Source organism: Phalacrocorax carbo, chromosome 8, assembly GCF_963921805.1.
Source record: "Phalacrocorax carbo chromosome 8, bPhaCar2.1, whole genome shotgun sequence".
NCBI lineage: Eukaryota > Metazoa > Chordata > Aves > Suliformes > Phalacrocoracidae > Phalacrocorax > Phalacrocorax carbo.
This window is the reverse complement of record NC_087520.1, coordinates 20,436,530-20,461,578: the sequence shown is the minus strand read 5'-3', so window position 1 is coordinate 20,461,578 and position 25,049 is coordinate 20,436,530. Positions and strand designations below refer to the sequence as shown.

Sequence of the window (25,049 nt, the reverse complement as noted above, 5' to 3'; positions counted from 1 at the left end):
GCAATAAATAATTAGATTTCAGTTACATTGGCCAAAATAGACAGGCCTGTATTTGAATACATATGCACTACAGTTCTGAGTTCATCTACTTAGTACAGATATGAATGTATAAATTCATGCAGTTGCAATAATGTTCAGTTAGACTTGATTAAAAAAACTCTTTGAAAGGCCCAGCTTTTCTGACTAAGACATCAATAATCCTCTCTAAACTATGATTTTAGTCTAGCACTAAAAACTACTTTCTACTCAGCCCACCTCCATACCACTCCTTCACAAAATATCTCTATTTTGTGTGCATGAATTAAAAGAAATCTAGACGTCTGGGTCTTCTAAATGAAATGTCCACCCACAGTCCCTTGACTTGGCAGTAAATGTCAGACCTGGCAGTTCCTGCTCTGGTACAGAATTTGCTTTATCAGTGAGATAAGAAACTAATAAACTAAGAGGAAAACACACACACCCTCCCATACATAACCACAAACACAAATGTTCATTAATAAGTGTAGAAAAACATGAGCTACCTTTCTTCTAGGAGTTTTGCAAGATTCACTTCTAGTTGTTTCCGTTTTTTAATATACATTTATACCCCTACTGATGAGCAGAAACTGTATTAGAAGATCGGCCATGGGAAAAGTGAGAGATTGTATTTAATCCTAGAATTCCATCTAAGAAATGTTTTATATTTGATGCCATTTTCCTCAGGAATTCAGCATTAAAATAATCCCCAGGGCTATAATATGCTGGGAGAATCTTGGAGGAAACAAAAATGTTGCCAATAATATTACTACCACTATAAATCCTATATTTATATATTGCTATAAACAAGCTATTTTAAAAAATATGTGGATTCATGCAATTCAAAAGGCTTTATTTTTATAACCAGGATATTTTAGTTCTGGATTAAAAAAATCTGAAATATTTAATGTATTTTTCTAAGCATCAAAACATTACTTGATATGTAATTAACAGTCTCCTAAGTCATCACTAGAGAATTTAGCTACCTAAACGTTTCCTTCTTTTGCCTTTAAGAAACCATTCTTAACAGGACCCATAAGAACCAGTTACCTCTTACCCAAATCTTCTGCCATTTGAGAGACAGTGAAATTAACATTTCATTTTTTTGGTTTTTTTTTTGTCGAAGGCAACACAACGAATTACAAGCTGAAACAGAAAGAACTTCCAGATACGAACATGTTTTTTTAAAAAAAGTAATCTTTTAGTGGATAACTTGGCAACATATTGACATTGACAGTGTTCTTTTTTTTACATTATCTATCTTTTATATTACTTCTATTTTTGAATTTGCTTTTTCACATGTATCTTCTGTCCTCTTTGTTAGTGTATGACATAATTTTGATACACAGGAAAAAATAATTTTAGAGTAAGGGAGAGCGATGTTTTTGGGGGGCTTAAAGATACAGACACCTACAGAGATCAATGGGAGCTGAGAACCTGCTTGTAAATGGACAAGCTGTCTCCTGGAGTGTAGTAAGATACTCTTGTAAATATTATTCTGGTCTGATATTGAATGCATGTTTCTGGAACAATCACTTCTGTGTTCAACTGTTCTTCATAAGACACTTTCTCCATAAGAAAACTTTGAGTCATCGGTTGTGAAGATACCACATTGGTGCTCAGGGGCAAATTACTATGTGGGATTGGTTTATCATACAAAAGGTGTCAGGAAAATATTTCACACTAGGCCATGTCCTCATGTAAATTTGGTTCTTTATGATAATTTATTATGATGGCATTCTAAAGCACCACTATCTGTTCTGAGCTTGTGAGCACAAAAAGCAGAACCCTGTGCTTCAAGGTAATGCATTCAAATAGAAAATGGCCAGTTGGATTTTTGTTTTCTGTAGCAGATATATCTCCTACAGACAAATAAAATTTTTCCCCAGCAAGGTTATCATCATAACCAGAGATTATAGTATTGAAATGCGTTAAACATAAACCTGGTTTTGCTTTCTCTTCCTTCAGGCCATGGTTGCAAAGGACTGCAAGGGCAATTTCACATTTGAAATTACTTACAGCCAAATTGCTATTACTCGATTATTAGTGGATAAGTTTTACGTATCATGGTCAAGTATTTTGATATCTAAACGGTGTTAGCTCTGGTATCTACCATCTTGGAGCACCGAAAAACCTGACTTGGCCTTTCTGTGGTCCACTGACTGTATCTAAGGCTGGAGGTCCTAATTCCTTCTACCTAAGGTGATGCCTAAATGCCAGTTGCACACATCTGAAAATAAAATTAAAGTAGATGCATCCGAGGTGGAAAATTGATGATAAAGTGATGAGGCAAGTTTTAATACGCAGAACTAGCCACACATTCATCAGTGTACGCTTGTCCATCAAAACTCACTGATATCCAGTTAACAATGTGAAAAAAAGGAACAGCTAATAAAATACCTACATGAATAATATTTTCAATGTGTTATGTCTCTGTACATCTTAATGAACTCTGCACATACCCGCTACTTGATAAGAAGCCTAGAAAAAAACTCTTAAAATGTGACACCAGCAGGTTTTTCTTCTATTGCAGACCTCTTGCCTCTCTCAACAAGAACAATGAGTGGAACCTCTGGAGTGAAACTGCACAACAATTCTGGAGGAAGCCCAGGAACAACCTACAGACAAGAAGGCTGTGAAACATTTTGTTATGGGACAAATTTCAGTAAACAAAGTGCAGCGTAAAGCTGATATTCCCTATGTTACAGCAGACATAGTTGCTGCAGCTAAGGCACTAACTATTTACACAGTTCAAATTCTTAGCTATCAACAATTTTGATTCCCTCACCAAAATATACACAGTATTTTTAAGCTTCAAAGGAATGTTTTGATAATTGATGAGACAGATAACAGCAATAAACTTTTTACAAGGGCATGTAGTGATAGGACAAGAGGTGATGGCTTTAAACTGAAACGGGGTAGATTTAGATTAGAGATAAGGAAGAAATTCTTCACTGTGAGGGTGGTGAGGCACTGGAACTGGTTGCCCAGAGAAGTTGTGGATGTCTCATCCCTGGCAGTGTTCAAGGCCAGCTTGGATAGGTCTTTGAGCAGCCTGGCCTAGTGGAAGGTGCCCCTGCCCATGGCAGGGGGTTGGAACTGGATGATCTTTAAGGTCCCTTTCAGCTCAAGCCATTCTATGATTTTATGATAAAATCACAAAAGTGTCATGTTCACAGATAATGAAGTGAACCACGAGCAAATGTAGATATTTGAATATGCATACGCACATATATACACACAAACTGAGAGAGAGAGATACAGGGAGATAATTTGGAATATTTTATAGCTTTTTACCTCTGAAGTGTCTGTATTTCACAAGTTGGTGAAATGATGTAATTAATTATAGGACTATTGACTGGGAATATTAAGAACTAGGATCATATGTTGTTACTTTGTTTGGAAACACTGTCAAAAATATAGTGACAGTGTAAGACATGGGCTCAAATTATCACAGAACTATCCAGAGGCTAAGATGTATTTCTTTCAACTACTAACATTATTGTTGTAGTTAAATATATTGTGATTGGAAATGAAAAAAATATTATCTTGGCAGCTGAAGGCTGTATCTATGGGGTTTTTTTTTTGTAAATCTGGGATAGCAGCTACTGTAACTACCTATTTTTGATGGATAAATTTCATTCTGCATTTGGACATTCGGAATTACCAGACTGGCCTGGGTATTGGCAGGTTTGAGCAGAATTCAAGTGCCAAATTTGGTTCAGACTAGACTCAGTCCAGAGGGAAATGCTGATGTTTTTATTCTATTAGAAGCATTTCACTTTCCAATTAAATATTCTTTAGGAGAATTATTTCTTTATTTCTCCCTTGAGTTTTAGAAAGATGGGTGTTGAACTGAAACAGTGTCAGGTCACATCACCCAGTTCCTGATGATTATGTTTGCACATCAACCTCCCAGTTTCTAAACAGCACTAGGAAGGCTTGATGTTTTCTATATTTGCTTTGGGTTTAGGCAGAAAAAATTGGGGTGGGCATAAAAAAATTTATTATTGTAGGTCATAGTCCAAGTACCTATTTTAGACTGAGGTGCTCTTACTTTGGGAACTCATAAGATTCCCTGAATTTTTTGCTTCACTAGTGCATTTTTTGACAATGGAACTTGGGATTCCGGTTCCAAAATTTGGCAAGGTCCAGCTTTTATAGCCATCTAGTGCTTCCCCCCTGGCCAGGAAGCATTTCCTGTGTCTGTGTAGCCTGATTTTATTAGGGGGAGGGGAGATAAAGACCTTGCATAGTCCCCCTAATCCTATCACACACTAAATCACCTCATTCATTCTGACTCCACCAATGCTGCTTTCCCCATTTCCTGAGTTACTTAGCAACAACCATCCCTCCCTCTTCCACTCCCCCATCGATCCTTTCATTTTTTTTCCCTTTGCAATCACGATTTCCAGGCTGTTTAGAAAAATGAGGATGCTCAGCAGCATAGGGCAAGCTTTTCCTTCCAACCTCCCTTTTTATGCCTGCCAAATCCTTCTCGCCTCCAAAATGAAAACCCAGGCTGCCTGCATATGTGTAATCAAAGGTTAAAAAGCACCCCGGCTGACACCACGCATGTGTTAATCTGTGCTGCAGCAGAGTGCATCATTTCCACTTTGACCTCAGAGTTAATCTGCGTTCAGGCAGAAGCTCCATTGCTTTATTCTTTCTTTTCTTTTTTTTTTCCTCTCATTTACTCCTTCTATTGCTTTTTTGGATTTTGTTGCATGTGTGTGAGTGGTTCCATAAATGTGTGCATATGTATGTGTTTCTTCTTTCCTTGACTGTTTTATTCTATGACTGTCTGTGGTTTTGGTTATTTTTTTTTCTTTTCTCCCAGTTATATTATTCTCCTGGATTTGGAAGCTGCTGCCTGCTGCCTGAGCTGACGTTCTCTGATTATATCTGCAAAGGGCTTGTGCAGATCTAATTTCTGTCCCCCTGCATATTAATTCCCGCAGCTGGGCGCAATGTATCATCCCACTGACGGGACCTGGTAGGGAGGGGGAGAGAACCACTACCAAAAAAAATTAAAGAAGGGGACGGATCCATCTGCAACCAAGAAGAAAGGGGAAAAAAACTGGGGGGGGGGGGGGGGGAAGAGAGAAAAAGAGATGATTCCTCCAAATCCAACAAGCCTGGGGAGCACTGCATTTTTGAATCCTGCATTTTCTCTCAAAATGATGGTGTGGGCACTTCTGTTCCTCTCTCTCATCCAGTGGTAAGATGTGCTTTCTGATTCTGTTGGGGGGGGGGGTGGGGAGGGAGGGCTGGGGGTGAAGAATCTGTTTGCAAATTTGCAGAGCTGTGGTGAGAATGCCAGAGGTTCGGATAGTGGCATTACGTTCATCTATCTCCTGGCAGCTGAGATCTTACAATGTTTTATTTCTCTTACAATTGTTGTCGCTCTGAAATGGACAGGGAGGGTAAGCAGCGGGTGTGTGTGACGGCGGTACACGCTGAGTGTTTCATAGAAATAGATGCCATATTCACGAAGCCTTTTATCTCTGAATTATTGTTTGCTACAACGCATGGAGTTATAATACAGCTGTGTTCTGTGGGCAGAATGTCAGTGCATCCATGCTTGTTTCCACCTAAGCAGCCACATCATGGCTGTGCCTGGGCTATGGGCTCCGAAGCGCCGTACGGTTATTCCATCCATAAGGAGCCAGTGCAAGGATTTAGGACCAAGGACAGAGATGCAGATCTCTGCACAACCCTCCCAAGGCAGGCAGGGAGGTGCTGCCTGCATTCCCCACTTACTGAAATGCTTTTAATGCTGACGGAACAAGCAACGGGATGCAATAGCGTTCACTGATCATATGAGCTGAATGTTTACAACACCGTTTACCCCCCCCACTCTGACACACATACTGTTTGAGGACAACCTGTGTATGCTGCATGTGTATTGTATGCATAAATGTAAAGAAGTAAAAATCTTAACAGCAGAGGAAGGAGTTTGTATGTGGATGAGTAGAAAGTGGAGGGGGGGAGTGAGTATTCTGCAGTGCCAAGCGTTACACTGAAACAGTCATTCCTGCAAAAATTTGTGGACTGTACATTTAACAGGTTAGAGGAGAAAGCAGCACTGCATTAGAAAGCCCCTGGCATTTCAGGTGGTAACAGACTTTTCCTCACAGCTGCATTAGCCATGTTGTCATTGATACATTAGAGAAGTTAGTGCCCACTCTCTTTTCTACTATAAATGCTGTGTTCATACAGGCTCCTTATTCAAATTTACCTTCTTTCTCTCCTCTTCTTTTACCTAGACACTGCCATTCTAAAAAGTGGGTTCTTTCTGTTTGCCTTTTTATTTGTTTGTTTAAGAAAAATCAGATTTTGTAGCTGCAGTGGTAGGATTTTAGTTCTAAGCAAAATAAAAGGCCAAAATTATTGGTCAGGGAAATTAAAAGTTGCTGGGGTTTAGAGTAACTTTCTTCTCACAAAAGGACTTTGTGAAGAATTCCTGTGAAAAGAAACTTAAAATGGTTGAAAATGGAGTAGAAAGTGAAATAAAACTTGGTGAGTCTACCATGAGGGATACTTTGTTATTGGGAATAAGGCAGGTGCAAGGTACCTCTGACTCTTACAGAATGGTTTATTATTACTATGTGAATACAGCAATGGAAAATGAGCTTTTACAGGATTTCATGTACACAGGGTCTCAGATTATTTTGACGTAAAGCTTCCACTAAAATAATCCTGGATATTTATTTCAACACACTTCCTTCTTTTCACTCATCTTTCAGAATACCATAGCCTGAGAGGAATTTTGCCAAAATTATTTCATAAGATTTAAAGGAAACTCTTCATAATTAAAGTTAACTCAAATTAAAGTTTTATCTCAGCAAAACGTGCCATTTTCTGTTCATAGCCATCTGATAGCCAAGATGGTTTCCTCTGACAGCTTCCTGACCTCATAATTTTAAAGAATGAATAATAAGCAGAGAAATAATATTAAAAAGCTAAAAGGGAAAAATTATCCCTATAGCTTTATGAAAATATTTTAAATTAGTCAACATGCAAATATGATTTTAATTCTAATATTCAGGACACTTTTCTCCTTCTGTGGTGGAAGAAAACTTACTATTAGTTTTGGAAACTCATGGACCAAGACAGAGTTACAAAAGTTGGACTTAGATACTGTTAATTTATAACCAGGATAAAAGTTTTTCTTGGTTAAAAACTCATCAAACACTTCAGAAGAGGGGAATACCATTGTGTTGCTTGTTTTGGACATTGACATTCTTAAAGGCCAACACAACTGGACGCTAACGTATGTGCTCTACGTTATGCATGTGAATAAATATGTTGACATCAATCAGCATACACACAACAGTTTAAGCATTTGCAAAACCTGATCAGAGTAATTTAGCACATAAAAATTGGTTACCAATCTCATGCAGAAGTTTTCCCTTGTTAATACAAAAAATTACTATATAGAGAAATTAATTGTTGCACAACTGTTGATAGAAGGTTAAAGAAGAGGAAAGGCATCATTCAGGGATTAATGGAAGTAGCTAAAATTCTGGCATTTACTTCAGCAAAACATGATTTGAATGAATTCAGAACAAATGTCATTACAGCGCTGCAGTATTTTACCTTTTCAATAATTTTATGTATGCGTTTTATTACATGCACAGAGTACAATTGTGCACACTGAAGTTTTAGGAAGTGCTTTCTTCCAATTTGTTTCTTGACGTTCATAACTGTACTGCAAACTTCTTGCATAAAGCTCCCCCATCATCTTATCCCTCAGACTAGTGTAACAGCATTGACTGAAGCTGTGTTTCAGTGAAAATGGACCAAACCAAACTCCAAATTTCTGACAACTGTGCATCAAAATCTTGGGGGTTAGAAACACTTTAAAAATATAAATAAGATTGTTTAATATTTGCACACCTCAATATGGGGTTTAATTGGAACTAATTATTTGATTACCTTATTGGACATATAATTGGCCATTAACGCATTACATGTAATGAAGCTCACTCACCAGCAAAGTTACAGATAGATTTAAAGCTATACCCTGCACACTATTTATATATAGGTTTTATTAGTTATTTTTGCACAGTCCTTAGCTTTAACTTGTCTGCAGAAATCAGATGAACACAGTGCAAAGTAATGGCCAGATGTGAAATGTTAGACACTAGCTACTTTTATTTTTTCACCTGGTCGTGCCCAAGTAGTGTCATGGCTGCAGCTAGATACCTGAAACTGAAAACTGTCAAGACCAATCAGCAAAAAACATAAATAAAGCAATAATTTTAAAACCAAAATAGTTTGGTGCATATGTGTATATGTGTATTTTTACTAGTAAGTTACTGAACATGGGAGTAAATAAAATTGTTTTGTTCTTGTAAAGCACTAGCAATGTCAGTTGGGTTCTTGCACTGTGTGGTAAGTAAGAACATTGATTAAAAGCAGCATGAATATCCCTGAGCTGAACAGCCATTTAGAATTACTGTAAAGGTAGCTAACATCAGTTTGGTATTAATCCTGCAGCTGTAGTTACTCATACAGTAGCTTCCAACACTTTCACACAGTGTATAGCTCTAATATTAAGTCAGAGGTCCCATTGAAGTCACTTGGAGCATTACTGGAATAAGATGTTGCTCAGCAAGAGGCAATTTCTCAACTAATAGGGAATGGCCCCTTTTAAAGAAGTGTCACAAGAGAAGATGTGAATCTAGGTGCTGTTAAATGATTACTTTATCCTGACTATGAAATTGAATATTTAGTGCTGACTGGCCTATATACTACAGTGTTTGTCTCAGCAGAGCTGAGGCTGCATAGACAGAATACCTGCACTCCGCTTAAACATTTCAGGGGTAACAAGGAGGGTGAGATTGGCTTTGAGTTTTTCATAGCCATGCCGCATTCCTGACTGCTATCAGCTCTAATGCTGGGATACAAACTGGGATACAAACTGGATTATTGTAATAAAAATACGACCAAAGCCACTGATCTAAAGTGGATTTGAACAATTAAGTAAAAGTCTCACCATCTCATTGTTAATAACTTGATGGAGCAAAAAATCTATAGAAACTATCTACAGTAAAAACAGCTTGGGAAATGAATCTACTCTTTAATGTAGTATTTCCCATATGATTCATGTCATATGTCTTCTTCATGGCCATCCAAATCATGCTTTTGGGTCTTAAGTTTAAACTGTTCTTGATTAGTGCTGGTCTGGAAAAATATCTTGTTGATTTGGATTGTTTTAAGGTCAATACACCTGACTGGCACTGTCCTGCCATGTGGACATGCACTAGCTCATTTGAAGCTAGCTCAGTGCCCTGTTCTATATATTCCTAGATACAGAGATTGTATTAGGGTGTTAATCTGATTTTTTTTTGAACATTCAACAGAATAACTAGAGTGTACTACGGTTCTCTGCTTCATTGGTACAGTCAAATGGCTGCTTTACAAACTATTGTACCTGCAGCCCCACCCACAGTCTTACAGACAAAAACAGGTAGATTATGTGAGAATGGCAGTGAAGAATACAATGCTACCTGGGGGCTTGCTTAATTTGGGCTTAGAAAATCTACACATAAAAAATGATTGACATCAGGATGTTAGAACAGAAGTTTTGGGTTTTTTTTTAAATTTTTATGTTGCATAGCCTATCTAGTCCTGTACTTTTTCTATGGACATTTACTGCAATATAAATTCCCTTTAACACAGATGGTAAGGTTCAATTGTCCATCTTCCCAGTTATGTCTACTAAGAATTGAACCCCCTATCCTATACCTAAAGCTGAAAATCTCAGCAGTTTTAGGAATCTCCTCACATGATGGGCCTAGTTTTATCTTCTCAGTAATCACTGACCCACTGAAGACAGTCTGTTGCTGAGGGAAAAGCCAGGACCTACACCTATATCAGGACCAGGACCTATAGTTATGTGTTCATAAGTAAGAACTGGGAAATATCCCAAAGTTAACTTATAACTCAGTAAGAATCTTGAAGAAGTGTTCCTTACACTGCATAATGCTTTTACGTTTTGCAGAACACTCTCAACCTACATTCCAGCTAAATCATTTACAATACGTCTAAAACCTTTTTTTCTTCATGCTTTCTTTTTAATTCTGTATTGAAGATCATCTTAAAATTTGCACTCCACTTCAGGCCGCAGACTGTAATGTAGATTGATCTGAAGTAACACATAGCTTTTGTCCTGGCCCTCGTGGATGTCAAGAACTTTCTCCATTCAAGAACAGAGCTTGTTTTCTGCAAATGGAAGTTCTGAAAAAGAACTAGGGAGATTTTGTGGCAGTAAAAGAAAAAAAAAGACGTTTATTTTTTTTTAGAAAAGATAGGTCAACTGCTGACAGAAATAGACATCCAGGTAACTTCACTGGAAGTAGAGGTATGCTTCTGGGCTGAAAGGTGAAAGCTGTTTACTTAGAACAAGATACATTTATTATATGATGAATAAAAAGGCTGCAGAAGAAAAAGTCCATCTCCATAGTCAGGTAACTATAATTATTATTAGGTAAGGAAGAGCCTATTTCATAGAATGAGACTAAAAACAAACTTGTTGAGCACTAATGAAATTATGGACTGCAATTGCCCCTCATGAATATATCCAAAGCACAGAAAGAAGGTTGAAGAGCTATTTTTTTTTTCATTCTAAATGTACTGATTTTTTTAAACTTTAGCCTCAATAGGATGAGTGACTTCTGATGACTTAAAACTTAACATTCATTGCATGTTCCATTTTGATACTGGATTACGGTCCAAGTTGTCATGACACTAACAAAAAGCATACCATAAAAGTCTGAATTCACCTGGTGTGTACACCTGGAGAGGTGTGTTGTCTTTACAGGCATTTTATTTAGGTGAGCTCCTGGCTCAGAAGAGCTCTGGTGCAGTAAGAAGGAACTTTGCTGTTGCTTGAATTGGGCCCAGTTTTCCATTTGTGATGTCCAGAAGTAACCTGCTGATTTGATTCTTCCAACTAAGAAGAAATTTAGCTTTGCACTAAGCCAGAAGGTGGAAAAAACAGCATTTAATATTTTTTTAATTGGAAACAAGAAAATAATATTACTTGCTTTTAAACTTGCCGTATGAAATAGTTAGAAATTCGTTTATATCAGAATGTGTAACCATCTCCTTCAATGTGAGAAATTTACAAAAAACTGTATTTTTTTTTCATCCATATGAAAAAAGAGTAGGAAGAGGGAGGTAGTGGGTACATATCTTCACAAGTCCCAGCACCTGCCAACTGGCTGAGACGAACTGATGTAAAAGAGGGGCGAAGGTGGTAGGTTGAAGAAAGCTATTGAGAGAACAGTGAGGATTACATCTAGTGTGATTCTGGGGTATTTGTATAGTTGTGACAGGAAATTAATATGCAAGTCTTGTCAGACTGAATATTGGGTATTCAGTCTGACACATGGTGATATCCTCTTATTTATATAACTGGGTAATATTTTTAACACAACTACTGTCAAAAAAAAAAAAAAAAAGGAGGCTTTAATGCTGCTGAAAACCACCAGTGACTGCATAAGCAGAAGAGAAATGTAGCAAACACCTGTCCGTGTAAATTGCTACCTCAGCTGCATAATGCTTTTTCATGTGATGTCCTGAGAAACATGGAAAAAAGTTGGCTACAGAAGCATTACTTATTTTCTTTAACATAAAAGGGCATAGAGCACCCAATGCAATTATCATTGGCTGCCTGAAAACTTATGAAAATGGTTTGCTTTCTAATCAGTGAGGTAATGCAGAGCCCAAAGATTTATATTGATTCAAAAAGAAGAAAAATACTTCAAAGTCCATTAAACTCAGTGGTAACATTTCATTATAGGAAATCTCTAGCTGCATGTTTCTGGAAGCGGAGAGATTTTACCAGGGAAGCATCGTTATATTCTTGCCCTGACCTTTTGCTCTTAGCTTCTGCTATTGGCATCTGCCAGATGCAAAATACATGGCACAATATATAGCTGATGTGCCCCAAGTAATCATTACATTATGATTACTGCAAAGTGATAGCAGGTGTCAGAATTTCTTCAGTAATTTATACAAGAATCACAATGCAGCAAATTATTATCATTAAGGAAGAAAATCACTAATGTCTAAGTCAGACTTTCTTGTCTCCAGGATCAGTTATATTTTTTCAGATTTAGTGGAAGGACAGTTACACACATATTCAGTAAAGCACAGCACAATGTGTAGGCCTAGCTGTGAAATCCAGCCATTGTATATGAAACTAAATATTACACTTATAAGGCAGAACTTTCATTTGTTTGCAGACAGACAGCAAAACATCAAAGAAATAGCATTTTTGCAAAACCTAAGCCAACATATACAGATTATTACCAGAAATAAAACATCAATATATGGAAAAAAAGAAACCTATTTCAAAGAAATGAAGGAAAATAACAAGCATTTGGAAGGAATGGAACGAGAAGAAGGTATCTACTTTTTATGTTTGCATTAGCTCTTTCCAAATGATGCAGGTAATCATGTATGAAATTATATTCTTTATTGAATATCATCCTGGACTTCGGTGTGAACCCCTGAGATGAAAGACCAGCTTTTTTCTGAGCTATTTATCTTCTAAGCTTTTTGAATACTCCATGTTCTACAGAAAAATGCTTATGGTTCTATACATTGATGAGAAATGCATCTTAAAGAGGATCTCATGCATACCCAAAATAACCTTCTGACAGAATTCCCTGGAAAACAGTGGGTGATATCAGACGATGAATATTTGCCTTCAGTGGTGATTCAAAGTTATATTGTGTAACACAAATAGCATGTTCTGGTCATATGAAGCTTTTGTTAATCTGTAGTAAGATATCTTCAGATCCAAGCAGAAATCTGCCTGCTGTGACAGATTGAGGATTATCTACTCAATACCACTTTCATCTAATTCCCTTAGATTATTTTTCAAGAGAGAAAAAGATATAGGAGAAAGAATGAGAAAAAGAACAATTAAGAACAATTAATATGAATTAGATAATGCTAGAAAGCCTTACTAAACTAATCAATATATTATTCAATATATTATTACTTGATAATGCACTTCTGGGACCTACTGATCCGTGCATTTGTTTGATAAAGCTGGAGAAAGTGTGTCACTGACCAGAACGAGCATGAGAATACTCACAATGGTCAGATAAGGAGATCAGTCATCTCATGGCCATTTCGTGTACATCCTATGAAAGGGTGGTATAGGATGCACTCTGCATCCTGAAGAGGAAAATCTCCAAAACCAGATGAAGACACAAAAAACTTCACACTGTAGATTAACATTTAAAAAGGTTTCAATCAGGAACAGTTCATCAAGGAGCCTGCAATCCATCGTCTTTCCCCCTCTGCTATCCTGAACAACATTTCTGGTTTCTATTTTTGTGGCCTAAGAGCCATTCTTCAAAAATTTAGGCATTCAAGGTGCCTCTATGTGCAGAAAAGTAATCACCTGACCCCTCAAAAATCAATAATATAATTCTATACACAGATCGTTAGCTCATGCTTATTTGTGGTAATAGCCAATATTTTCAAAACAGTTGTGAAACCATTGCCCGAACAGATACCCCACCAAAATAAACAAGCACACAAATGTCAGTGAATGAAGAATGCCACCAAATAATTGCTATATAATTAAAATTACAGTCATCTTGACCTTCTATGGACGAATCACTGATAGCTCTTAGAGTTACATACTACGGAGGGTAAGGACTTCAGTTATGAGCCCAGAAAGGGTGTACAGTTACCGTGAATAGGAGGCAGAACTGAAGGAGATATGGAAGTGAATTATGATGGCTTGAATTATACAGCATTTTTAACATAGTGACAAGAAGCCTGCTATTCCTTCAAATAGAAAACCAGTGCAGGGATTCAGAACGAGGGGTTATTATGATCATTTTAACAAAGGTGATAAATGCAGGACAACGTTTTTCATTAAGTGATGATAGCCTGTGTATATGTTTTGGAAGTTAGAGGCCAGGGAAATGCCACACTCAAATAAGAACACAAGCGAGAATGCAGGTAGCAGCTCTCAGCTATGCAGTAAAAGGAGAGAGAAGCAACTCCCTTACTACGATAAGTAACTTTGGCTGGAGGAGTTGTCATGCTGTAAGATGGCTTGGAAAAGAAGATGAGGTGTGTGATCCATGTAATAATATCTACACTGCCAAGAACTGTCTAGTAGCTGAACTTGAAGACCAAAAAGACACCTTTTGGCTTCTGTATACATAACTGAAATTATGGATTTTGCTCCTACAGCCTGTGAGGGCTGTGAACCCAAATATGTTTGAATATTACAATTTTGTTTTATAACACAGTAAAGAAATAACTATTTTCTTGAAAGGTAAGGATTTAGAAGAGGGGAAGGTTACCAGCAGTAAAATACTTGGAGGACCATAGAATACAATCACAAATATTGTTGATCTTCTCTTGGACGAAAATAATTAACTAGTATCAAAGACTGCATTGTACTGAATAAATGTATGGGATATTTGTGAGCTCCTGGGGGCAAGGACAATCAACATTACATTAATAATGCCTTTTTTTTTCATTTTATTTCCCTAGTTTCTAAGGGAAATGCTAAAAAACTCACTAAGCTACTTTAAAGACTTAAAGCATGCACTTAAAATGACTTAAAACCTTAATAAAGCTCTAATGCAGCACATGAGATTAAAGTTCACAGTATCACAGAATCACAGAATCACAGAAACACAGGTTGGAAGGGCCCTCAGAGATCATCTAGTCAAGGCCAAATTCTTAACTTCAAAGTCCAGCATAAGTAATGAGACTCTGAACACCATATTTAAGATGCAATGGTGAGCAACCTGAAAATATTGTTCTCTGCCACTGGTTGTTGTGATATAGATCCACAACTCTGCCTCCTTGATGTCAAAAGGCTGTAAAACTAAGAGACCTGTGTTTTGGCCAGGCAAGGACAATGTTTCTTTCCTCTCACAACAAGCCACCACTGCCTCTAGAGAGAGTTCATTTCTCAGAAATGAAATTAAGCAATTCCAAATTATTTGCTATTAATATCAACCACTTTGAACCACTTTTATACCCACTTAATACACTTTAACCACATAATATCCTATCACTTTTACTCTTAGTATATTTCTTAATAAGGATTATTTCTATAATGAGTTCCAGAATTTACTATTCAGTCATCTAGGGATTATATGTGTGAAAACAAACCCTATATAGATTTGATTTTAAAAGGGAATAATTTTATCCTTACAGATTTCAAAAAGTGAGTTTTATTTTAAGCTTTGAAGTAAAATTAATCTTTGGCCAGAAACCAAGAATTTTAGCTCACATGGTAACTTTGAAAAAGTTCTGAGTATGTGAAGGCTTTTGGAGAGTATTAGAAGAGAAAATTGTTTGCAGCTTTAATTATACAATTTGTTAAGGAAGAAGGAAAAAAAGGAAACACACTATATCTGTAAAAGCAATTCTTCTGTTATGGTCCCCAAAGCTCTTATCTACTGTCTCTATAGTAGATAAGCAGCAGAGGTGATTCAATTCAATGCAATATATAGTCAGATTAAAAATGAGAAACATTTGTTATTTGCAAATGTTACCTGCATATGCAATGTTCTGAGCTCCTTGATAAGGTAGTAATGAGAAGATTTAATTAAAAAAACCCAGAAGATTAGTAGTCAAATTATGTCCAATCATAAATAGTACATGTTTTAAATAGGACTTCTCATTTCAGTTTACCTGAAAGAATTCCAAACAGCATGTGAACAACATATTTCTTCAACAGAGAAATCATGTCTGCATTGATACCTTGGGACACCTGCTGAGACACCTAAACTGGGGTTCCATTCTGCAAGGATTTAAGCATTTGAGCCTTCATCCAGAAAAGCACTTTCACTCCTGTTTAAATGTTTACCAACATGGTTTTCTGCACTGGGATCAGAATACTAAGCAGCTGGCAGTATGAAAAGCATAATTCTGGAAACTCTGACAGATATAAGCTGAAAATTCCAACATTGCCAGCAAATCTATTCCAGTTATGTCCTCTCTCCTAAACTATTTTACTGGTAATGTCTCCTGTAAAACTGTAGTGCTTGGAATAGCACCTGTTCTTTATTTAATAAATTATTTTGAGGTGTGTTTGCCAAATTCTCCAGGGTTTCAGGAGAATAAATCGCATGTAGAAGTTTTGCTTCAGTGGCTTCCAGTGGTATTTCTTCTTATCAGTACTCTGCCAGTTATTCTGCATAAATCTGTAGCTAATAAAAAGCTGCTGGATATCTAGCAAGGGAAACTGAAGATGAATTTTTCCATGGGGAAGACATGCTGTGATTAGTAAAACATCTTTATGCTTCCTTAGCTTCTGCTCATGTTCCATTAATTTCAGGGATTTGCCTTCTTTCCAAGATTTCAGGTCTCCATCTTCACCTGACGGTCCCATCTGGCATCTGCTTGAGTCACGAAAAGACTCTTCCTGTTTTTAAAAAGTTCCTGATTATGCAGTTTGGATAAGATCCACAAAGGGCCAGCAATATTGGTGAAGCATCATGGTGCTTTCTCTATATGCATAGAAAATGGGGTATGAAACCATCTACATTTCACCAATTAGCTTATTCTTAGTTGCCATGATGCTTTGTGTTGCTACTCTGAATATCTCCATGAATCTTGCTTCAGTGCTTACAAACAGTACAATCTCTATAAACGACACCACACGTAGCTGGTGCTCACATCTCCTAAATGGAGCCCCCACAGCTGGGGATGGACTAGCTCAGAATGACCTAGTAATGTCAGGTGGTAGCAGCTGCCTCTTACTACTTGGTCTTTTATTGATTCACCTTTAAAGTTCATTGCTGTTGTACCACGGTGGATGCTCCATAGAGCTCTGAGAAAGGGCCAAGGAAACCTGCTGGGGATCTGGACATTGTGGCCTGAAAATATGGACATTTTAGTTTACAGCTGAAACAGTCTCTGCAGCACATTTAGTGGGCCCTTTGTTTTAGCCACAGTATAGAGCTGCAGAGAAGACAAGAAAAAAATCCTCTTACATAACCTTTCAAACCGAAGGAAACATTTCCGCCTCTGTCTTTCAATACTTTGTATCTTTCTCTGTAGTATCTTCTGTACTCTATATTATTCCATTGCTAAACATATTTTGAAACTCTAGTTGCATGAGTCTACATCTCCTAGACCTTAATGTGGCTTCTCCCCTCCAGGAATTTCAGAAATAAATTGGTAAAAGTTATACCTTATAAATGTGGTTCCCAATGCAGTTTTTCAAAGTAATGTTTTTGGAGTATGTTTATGGCTACCGCTACTGCTATTTCTGACCCTTGTAGCCATTTCCACACATTAATCAAACCCACTCTTAGCTTCTGCTCCTCCGTTATTGTTCTGATTCTTGCCCTCTTTTTGAGTTATGAGGCATCCATCTTTCTCCATCCCTGAATACCATCTACTTATAAAATGAGGTTCCAGTAGCTTTCCCTTTAAGTTTCTTTCCTTTTACAAAGACAAACTTCTCTGATCATAATCAGAACAACGACAATTTATAAAATAAAATTCTACTATATTGATGAGAGGTAGTAAAAAAGGTATGCTAAAATATTTCTGGAAGAAAAAGAAAAGTCTGGGAAATACATGTTTGTATGTGTGTGAACTAGAAATTGCTCCTATTTTCCTGGTGTTTTGACTAGCTTTAATAGTCACATTTAAATATAAGGGATAGGAAGATAGTCTTTGCAGTGATCATTATGCCTAGCCCACTCAAATGTCAAAAATTTCAGAGCTAGGTAGAATTTGCATGTTATGTGCCTTACATTTTGCTTATTAGTGACTGACAGAAAGGCAAAAAAAAAAAACAAAAGAGAAATAAGGTAGTGAACTCATACAGAGTTTCTTCTCATTAAAATGAAGTTGCAGAGTCACAATATTATTTATTACTTAGCACCATTAAAATGATTTACCATTTTTTCAGAAAGAGATTTTGAAGTTCTGGCATAAAAAGGTGAATATGCTTAATAGTGAGGCTTTCTTTCTATGGAATAGATATCCACAGTATGTGTTTTACAACTTTTTCTGTACCCTGGAATTTCTTTTTGAAATTTTGTTCCAAAACATTTGTCATAGTGGGGCATAAATAGGAGAGGAAGATGTAGCAGCTTTGCATCAACATCTACCTTGGAAGGAACATTTGTGGGTTGTAGCATGTAGCCCTGCAATACAGCATGGCCATTGCTAATGACAGGCCATAATCTTTGCGCTGAGCTTGCAAAGCCTCAGGACAGAGGCTCGTCAGGCCTGCTGGGTCTAAACTTTTCTTGACCTGCCCACAGCTTTGTTTTACTTGATCTAACTACCACAGCAATTTGTCTAATGGACCAGGCATCTATGGCTTATTTGTTTGACTTTTCGGTCATGGTACAACCATAGTTTTATATGTACAATAGTAACAAGCAGTGACTCTATGAAGACTGTGTTATTTACATAGTTATACAGTGCAGAGAAATGCAAGCCTAGTATGACAGCAGAGGCCTTGAGAAGTGGACATGGGAAGCAGCATAGAGGGCTACAGGCATGGGGTGGCTTTGCTGTTGAATTACCCTGCCTGTGTGCATATTACAGCAGAGGTGCTAACGATCCTCATCCAGAAGCTAGGATGTTCATATGCCCCACAGAATTAAGGACACCCTGACCTAAAACTATCACGACAGTACCAAACACCAATGAAAGCCCGCCAGAATTACACAACAAAACCAAGCAAGGTCATTTCATCAAAATAAATAAATTCCTTACGGGTAATTCAGGTACACTTGTTGACAATTTTCCTACTCAGCTGACATAGGGACATTAGCTTGCCACTTACATTCTTAATGTATCACACATCTACCCTGTTATCAGAACTAAATTCCACATCCACCCCTGCACAGTCTGTTTTATGAGCATGAGTGCAAACAGCGTCTTGCATGATATAAGACAGTTTATGTGGGAACACTTGGGTTACTATTGGTTACCATGCATTAAAAATGAAGTTAAATCAGAAGCATTGTTTAAAAAACCCCAACAAAAATCAGTTTAATTTTCACCATTTGCTTACACTCATTTTTGTGAATGAGTTAGCTTCACTATGAGTTAGACATGTATGTCAAGCAACTATTTTCTGTTCATTCAGCTCTTTCTTCAAGACATATTTCTATCTAATAAACATTTCAGTGATGATACCTCCATGATCTGAAAGAAGCAATAATTAAGAAAATACTCAGAATAAGTCTACATTGGTTTTAGATTTGACTGGCTCCCTAATCATTCAGGGTTTGTACAACCTAATTGGTTTTTCCAAAGATATGGACTATAACATTGCTGATAAGTGTACTGGAAGTGTGATTCCCAGCTATGCAAAGTCATTTCCTAAGCATGGTTAGTGACTGTTTCTTCCTCCATAATGAGATGGTTTACCATCATGCCTAGTCTTCACCAAACAAAAGTAATAAGGCATATTTATGCGCCTATTTATGGTATAAAAGTGGTTTACATTTACATGCAGAGCTGATATAACTTGGCTGATCATAGCAAGTAGAAGGACACTAGTCCTTTAACTGGGGTAAGCTTTAAATGTTCCTGACTGCCAGCCCAACACTGGGAAACACCACATTTCAGTGCTTTGCTGTGTACAGGGACATAGAAGACAAGAATGAAAACATTCCCTGACAGATTTAATTCTAATGAGGATTTATATTCAGTTTAACTTGAATTTTAAAGCTCACGTCTGTAGATGAAAAAAGGTATTCTAAATCTCAAAAAAATGCTCAGGAGGGTTATTCAATAAACAAAACTGCTGACTCTTCTAGCACCTCACCTGTTTGTTTTTAAACATTGATAGATAGTGATGTGAAGACGACTACATTATGAATGATTGATTCCAGAAATTACTTCCTTCTGGGTGAAATTACCAGACAAAATATAGAAAAAAAATCTGTGCAAGTATTCTGAAAAGTCATGAATATGAGTACCTCGTGGGGTATTACAGAACAAGAATCTTTATTCTTTCATTTTTCAAATCTAATTGAGCAACAGGATTGGGGTTTTTTAAGAAAATTTTGTTTAAATAGGTGGCTAGAGGACATCCATGTTTTCCTAATCTTACTCACTGAGAAAAGAATTAAGCTTTTTGCTCCTTTTGTTAGTTTATAGTGAGATTTTAGACCAATGTTTTGTAAAAGCAACGTACCTTATTGGGGAAATTACATATAATAGTAACAGATTACAATTACATACAATAAAACACAGCCAGAAAAAATTAAGAGAGCTCACACTAAAAAAGACCTACTTGGATCACATTTCAGTAATGGCCATTAGCTTTACTCCCTCTCTTGAGCTCTCCCAGCTATAGTGGAAATCTGCAGGAACTGAGTAATAGCAACAGGCAAAATCATACCCCAAGTGCCTTAGATTTCACATGCAGGGATGTATTACATTTAAGAAATGTAATATGAGGATAGAAGGAGCTGGGATGGAAGTGGAGAGAGGTAGAGAGGAAGATAAACCAAAAAATAAGCCTTCTGAGGTTCACAGAATTCCAAGGTTACACCTTTTACAATTAGATATAGGTAGATAATTTCAAGTAAAGTACAAGATCAGCTAAAGCTAACCCAATGATGGAGAAGAATATCTGAACCATTTTCTCCTCTTTCTGTTTGTGTCTAGCTAATGCTTTCCTTCAGTTGCCACTAAAATGAGTAGCCATAACTGCAGTAAAAAAGACAAATGAGTAGATTATATAACCTCCAGTAAACTAAGTGTAAGGAAACATATTCATCCAAAATTCCAGCTCAAAAAAAATTTTGAAATAATCATCTTAAGTTATGGAGGCTTATCCGAATCATCTGATTACATCTTAGACTCCTCCAGAGTTCTCATAAGTATAAATGCTGCACTTCAAGTTCAGGGTGTTCAAAATTAGTGATGTGTGCTTGTCTCTATAATTATCTCTCTTGTTTGTTACTGGCTATACAAGTTTGTTTCATTGCTCTATATTTTGCTATCCTCCCTGGGGGTTTCATGTATTTCCTCTCCCTGCCCACATGCTTTACGTTGTGGTGCAGTTCAGTTGGTCAGTCACATCGATCTGTTCTGATAGGTCTGAAGATGGAAATCCTTCATCAGTGTATTTAACCAATGTGCTCCAACTTTTTGCTGGAGGAACAGATTCTAGACTGGGTGCTACTTTTCAGCTTTTGGTGCTTTGTCAGGACTGCTAACACTGGTCCTTGTTTCTGGTAATTTTGGTGACAACTGGCCGTTAGCCTATTTTGTTGGTACTAGAAATATTTTTAAAGGGACAATAACCCTCATGCTCACTCACAACTTGAATCCAATCAGTTGTGCAATGCAAAAATTACACTGCAGTGAACTAAACTAAAACACAGCAGATACTACAAAACAGAGGTTTTATTGGTATCACTCTCGATAAATGCACTCCAAAGGGCTTTTTTAAAAAGCATTTTCACAGAATTACAGGAAGGAAGCAAAACTTAAACCAAGTTAAATTTTTCATTTTCAACCTTTCTGTGTAAACAGTTGCTGTAGCCACATTCAGCTGAATCTGCAAATACGGAAAATAGATGCTTTAACTGTAAGTACAAAGGGCTAAAATTTATTATATGATAAGGTGTGGTAGCTAATGTGAGCGCGCGTCTTGGGGAAGATGTAGATTGACTGTAAGATAAACTAGTCTATCATGATTGGCAGTTTTATAGTGACTAATACAAAAACAACATTGCCATATAATATTTTAAAAGTCTGTGAAGAGGTTTAAGAATTGGACTGCTTTACTCGAAATGGCTGACAAATACCAGTGAGGATACTGTGAGCTGCTGAATGACTAGAAGGTGGCCTATAAAATCCACAGCATACTTAGATGCTGTGTTGCCAGGTATCATCTCTTTTAGTGGAAAGCAGTGTAAATGTTCACAGGAATGTGGCTGGCCTTTAAGTCTCGATGTAGGCGCAGTTTTCAGAAATGACTGTATGATTGCTGGCGCTCTAGGGCCTTCCTGTACTATAAAGATGACTTAAAAGTCATCTGTTGGGAGTACTCATCTGTGCTACTCTAGTGATTTCTGGGTCTTGAATACACATTTTGATACTTGTGTGCTCAGTCCCTACTTAATCCTAGTGTTTCAGCTATAACAGTTTATTTATGAGAATTGTAGTCTTACTATAGTAGGGTTTTTTTCTTGTACACTTCAGTACTTTTGTGACTTAGGAATGACAGAAAAACTCAGCTTTTTTTGTTTTTAAGCACTGATCATTTCAGGAAAATTTTTTAAATACTTCACATGATTTGGATAGTTCATGGAACGATAGCTGTGGCAGTAGCCACTGCCTAGGAAATTAACTATCTTCTACAAGTGAACTACCTAAAATCCAACCTACCCAAACCATTACGTAGAGGTGAAAACTATTTTATTTCTCCCTGTGAACTTCCTCAGCCTCCCTCACTACCTGACTACGTCAAATGGCCACAATACAGTTAATACTCCCAAGTGGCAAAGTCTGAAACAAGGTTTTCTGGAAACACTGTGAATCTAGTATTTCAGGCTCTTCTGAAACAAAGCTCCACCCAGGTACCAGAATTGCAGTCTCACCAGCATCACAGTTCTAGGTGGAGGGAGCAGGACAACAAGACACTTCCTCTGTGATTTTTCAGTTCAGATTTCTCAACACGGTCTCCATTTCCTTTTATGGAATTTCTGATAACTGATTGGATCTCTTCTTTTCCTCTCTAAGCAAAACATTCTGAGTTTCCATCTCTGATGCGGGAATTGACTTGGGACAAGATTAATCTTCACATTATATGATTTGCAAGCCTAAGAGAAGTGAAGTTTGGGTATCGTGATGAACATCTAGAAGTAAAAGAGAAAATAGGTACCATTTTTGTGATAAAGATAGGAGCATGGTCCTGGGTACAGAATTAGGATTTAAACAATACAAATGGAAAGAATAGAAATATGAACAGGAGAGAGAATACAGGATCAGCTTTATGAAAACATTTTCTATTTCAACTGAGATAGCTTTACTTAAAATAATATTGGCTCTCAACAAGAGAAAATATAGATACAGTTAGATTTCCACAGACACTGTAATCTCCGGCAATACATTATTCTCTATGTACACATATGTTGCATCTGCTTTCAACATCTCTGTATCCATAGTGGGAACTTGCAACATGTCCTTCCCTCACAGTGACCATATTATCACCATGAATAATGTATGACCTATAGATTAGGGTAATTTTTTATGCACATCAGAGAATTAATTTAGCTTGACTATTCATAAAGTTAAACAGTGCTGTTAGGTAAAATAGCAAGCTTTTGTTCAGTCCTCCACTGAGAGGCAGAAAATATTGGTGCTTTAAGTGGAAGACTCACCATATGTGTGAGCAGTTTATTAAATCTTTGCTGTAGGCTCTGTAGCTTCTATAGACTACTTGCTATGGTCAGATATTTTTTTGCAAATAAACTCAATTTTTTAATTAGAGTTAAACTGATTAGGTTTTGGCTATTCAGCACTGCTACAGGGCTTTTTCTTTAGGCACTTTGTGGCTGCTCTGATTCTGCTTGCAAACAGCAAAGCACTAGCAGGCAGATTCCAGCAGGGATAATTGACCCTTGTGTGAAGTTTTGTAATTGAACACTCAGAAATAGTTAAAATCCATTTTCTGTATTTAGGAAAGTTGAAGGAAAGAGCCACACCAGCCACAAATTGGCATACCTTATTTAAAGTCACTGGAATTATAGAGATTTTGACCAGCTCAGTATACAACCTCATATCTGAATGGTGAGAGACTGAGCAGTCATGGTAGGTTTTGGTATCAGAGAAGAGTATAATTTCCCTTCTACTACTTGTAACAAATTGTGGAAATCATGTTCCTGCAGATTAGGAAATATTTACCTTATTTCAAAGGTATATCCTTCATGAGTTATTGCTCACTAATGAAATAAGATGTGCCCAATCTGTCCCTCATTTTGGACTAAAAGTTTATTGCTGCTGCCTGTGATTTTTAATAATGTATGGTGTAGCTTTACCAACATATGGTAGTGTCTTTCCAAGAAATGCTACGTATGATTCTTCTGGAAGTTACATTAGAGTGTCTTTGATATAGAGATGCCATGGAACAGCAGAGACCATCAAAAGTTATAGTGCTGACTTTATGTTAGCAATTAACTAAAACACAGTGGTTTTGAAATAGATAATCTATCCTTTATTTTTAATTTTGAACTAAAGAATTTAAGCCAAAGGGATTGAAACTATAATAATATAAGACAGCTAAATGACATTAATATAATTATTTGCTAAATTTTACTAAAGTGATGATTATTTTTATGGAGGTATCAATCTTGATTCTGCAGAAATAAAAGCAAAAAAGAAAAGAAATCACACTAAATCTATTAAAAAGAGGAATAAATTCCCAAACTGTAATGTGGGCTTTCACAGTTTTGGTCTGCCAAAAGAAGAGTATATCAGCACCTCAACGAAACCTTTGACTAATGGGTTTTGCTGTGTCTTCTGGAAAAGGTTTAGAAAAGAAGATTGGAAAAAAATGATTTTCCTAACACATCAGTGATTTCTCAGCAAAGATATCCTATGGGACGGACTGAACTAATCTTCTACGATCTCAACATATTCCAGTACAGAAATAAGGCCTTTAGTGCTAAGAGGTCTGCAAAGGAAGCTGTGCCAGTGAAATAGAGCATCTTTTCATTAGTTCTTTATCCCTTGTTTGGTGAACCTGGTTTTACCTGCAGAAGGTACCTCTGCCCACAGAGGTTACACTTGATCTGTGAATGATTAAATTTGCCCAGATGGTATTGCAAAAAACTTATGGGTGATGTGCACTGGCAAAGATCTGGAGAACCCAGTCCTGAATGTCTGGTGTGCTGAAGTTACACCTCACCAATGAAAACCCAAAAGAGCTATATAAATGTTACAAACCAAGTAAAAACTTTTTTAATGCAGAATTAGGATTCGTTTGTGTATTTTATAGTGAAGAAGATAAGAAACATGAGTTAAAACTCTTT

The 25,049-nt window shown here is 37.0% G+C and overlaps 1 protein-coding gene across 2 annotated transcripts in view; it reads left to right on the top strand.

Moving 5' to 3' along the window:
* Nucleotides 1–5,117: 5,117 nt before the first annotated feature.
* Nucleotides 5,118–25,049, top strand: part of GABRG2 (gamma-aminobutyric acid type A receptor subunit gamma2) — a 70,267-nt gene continuing 50,335 nt past the window's right edge. The window contains exon 1 of one of the 2 annotated variants that reach the window (XM_064458962.1): nucleotides 5,118–5,236. In XM_064458962.1, coding sequence (XP_064315032.1) covers nucleotides 5,130–5,236 — 107 coding nt within the window. In that variant the 5' untranslated portion in view covers nucleotides 5,118–5,129. The remainder of the gene's footprint in view (nucleotides 5,237–25,049) is intronic. The other variant, XM_064458963.1, reaches the window with a different exon arrangement.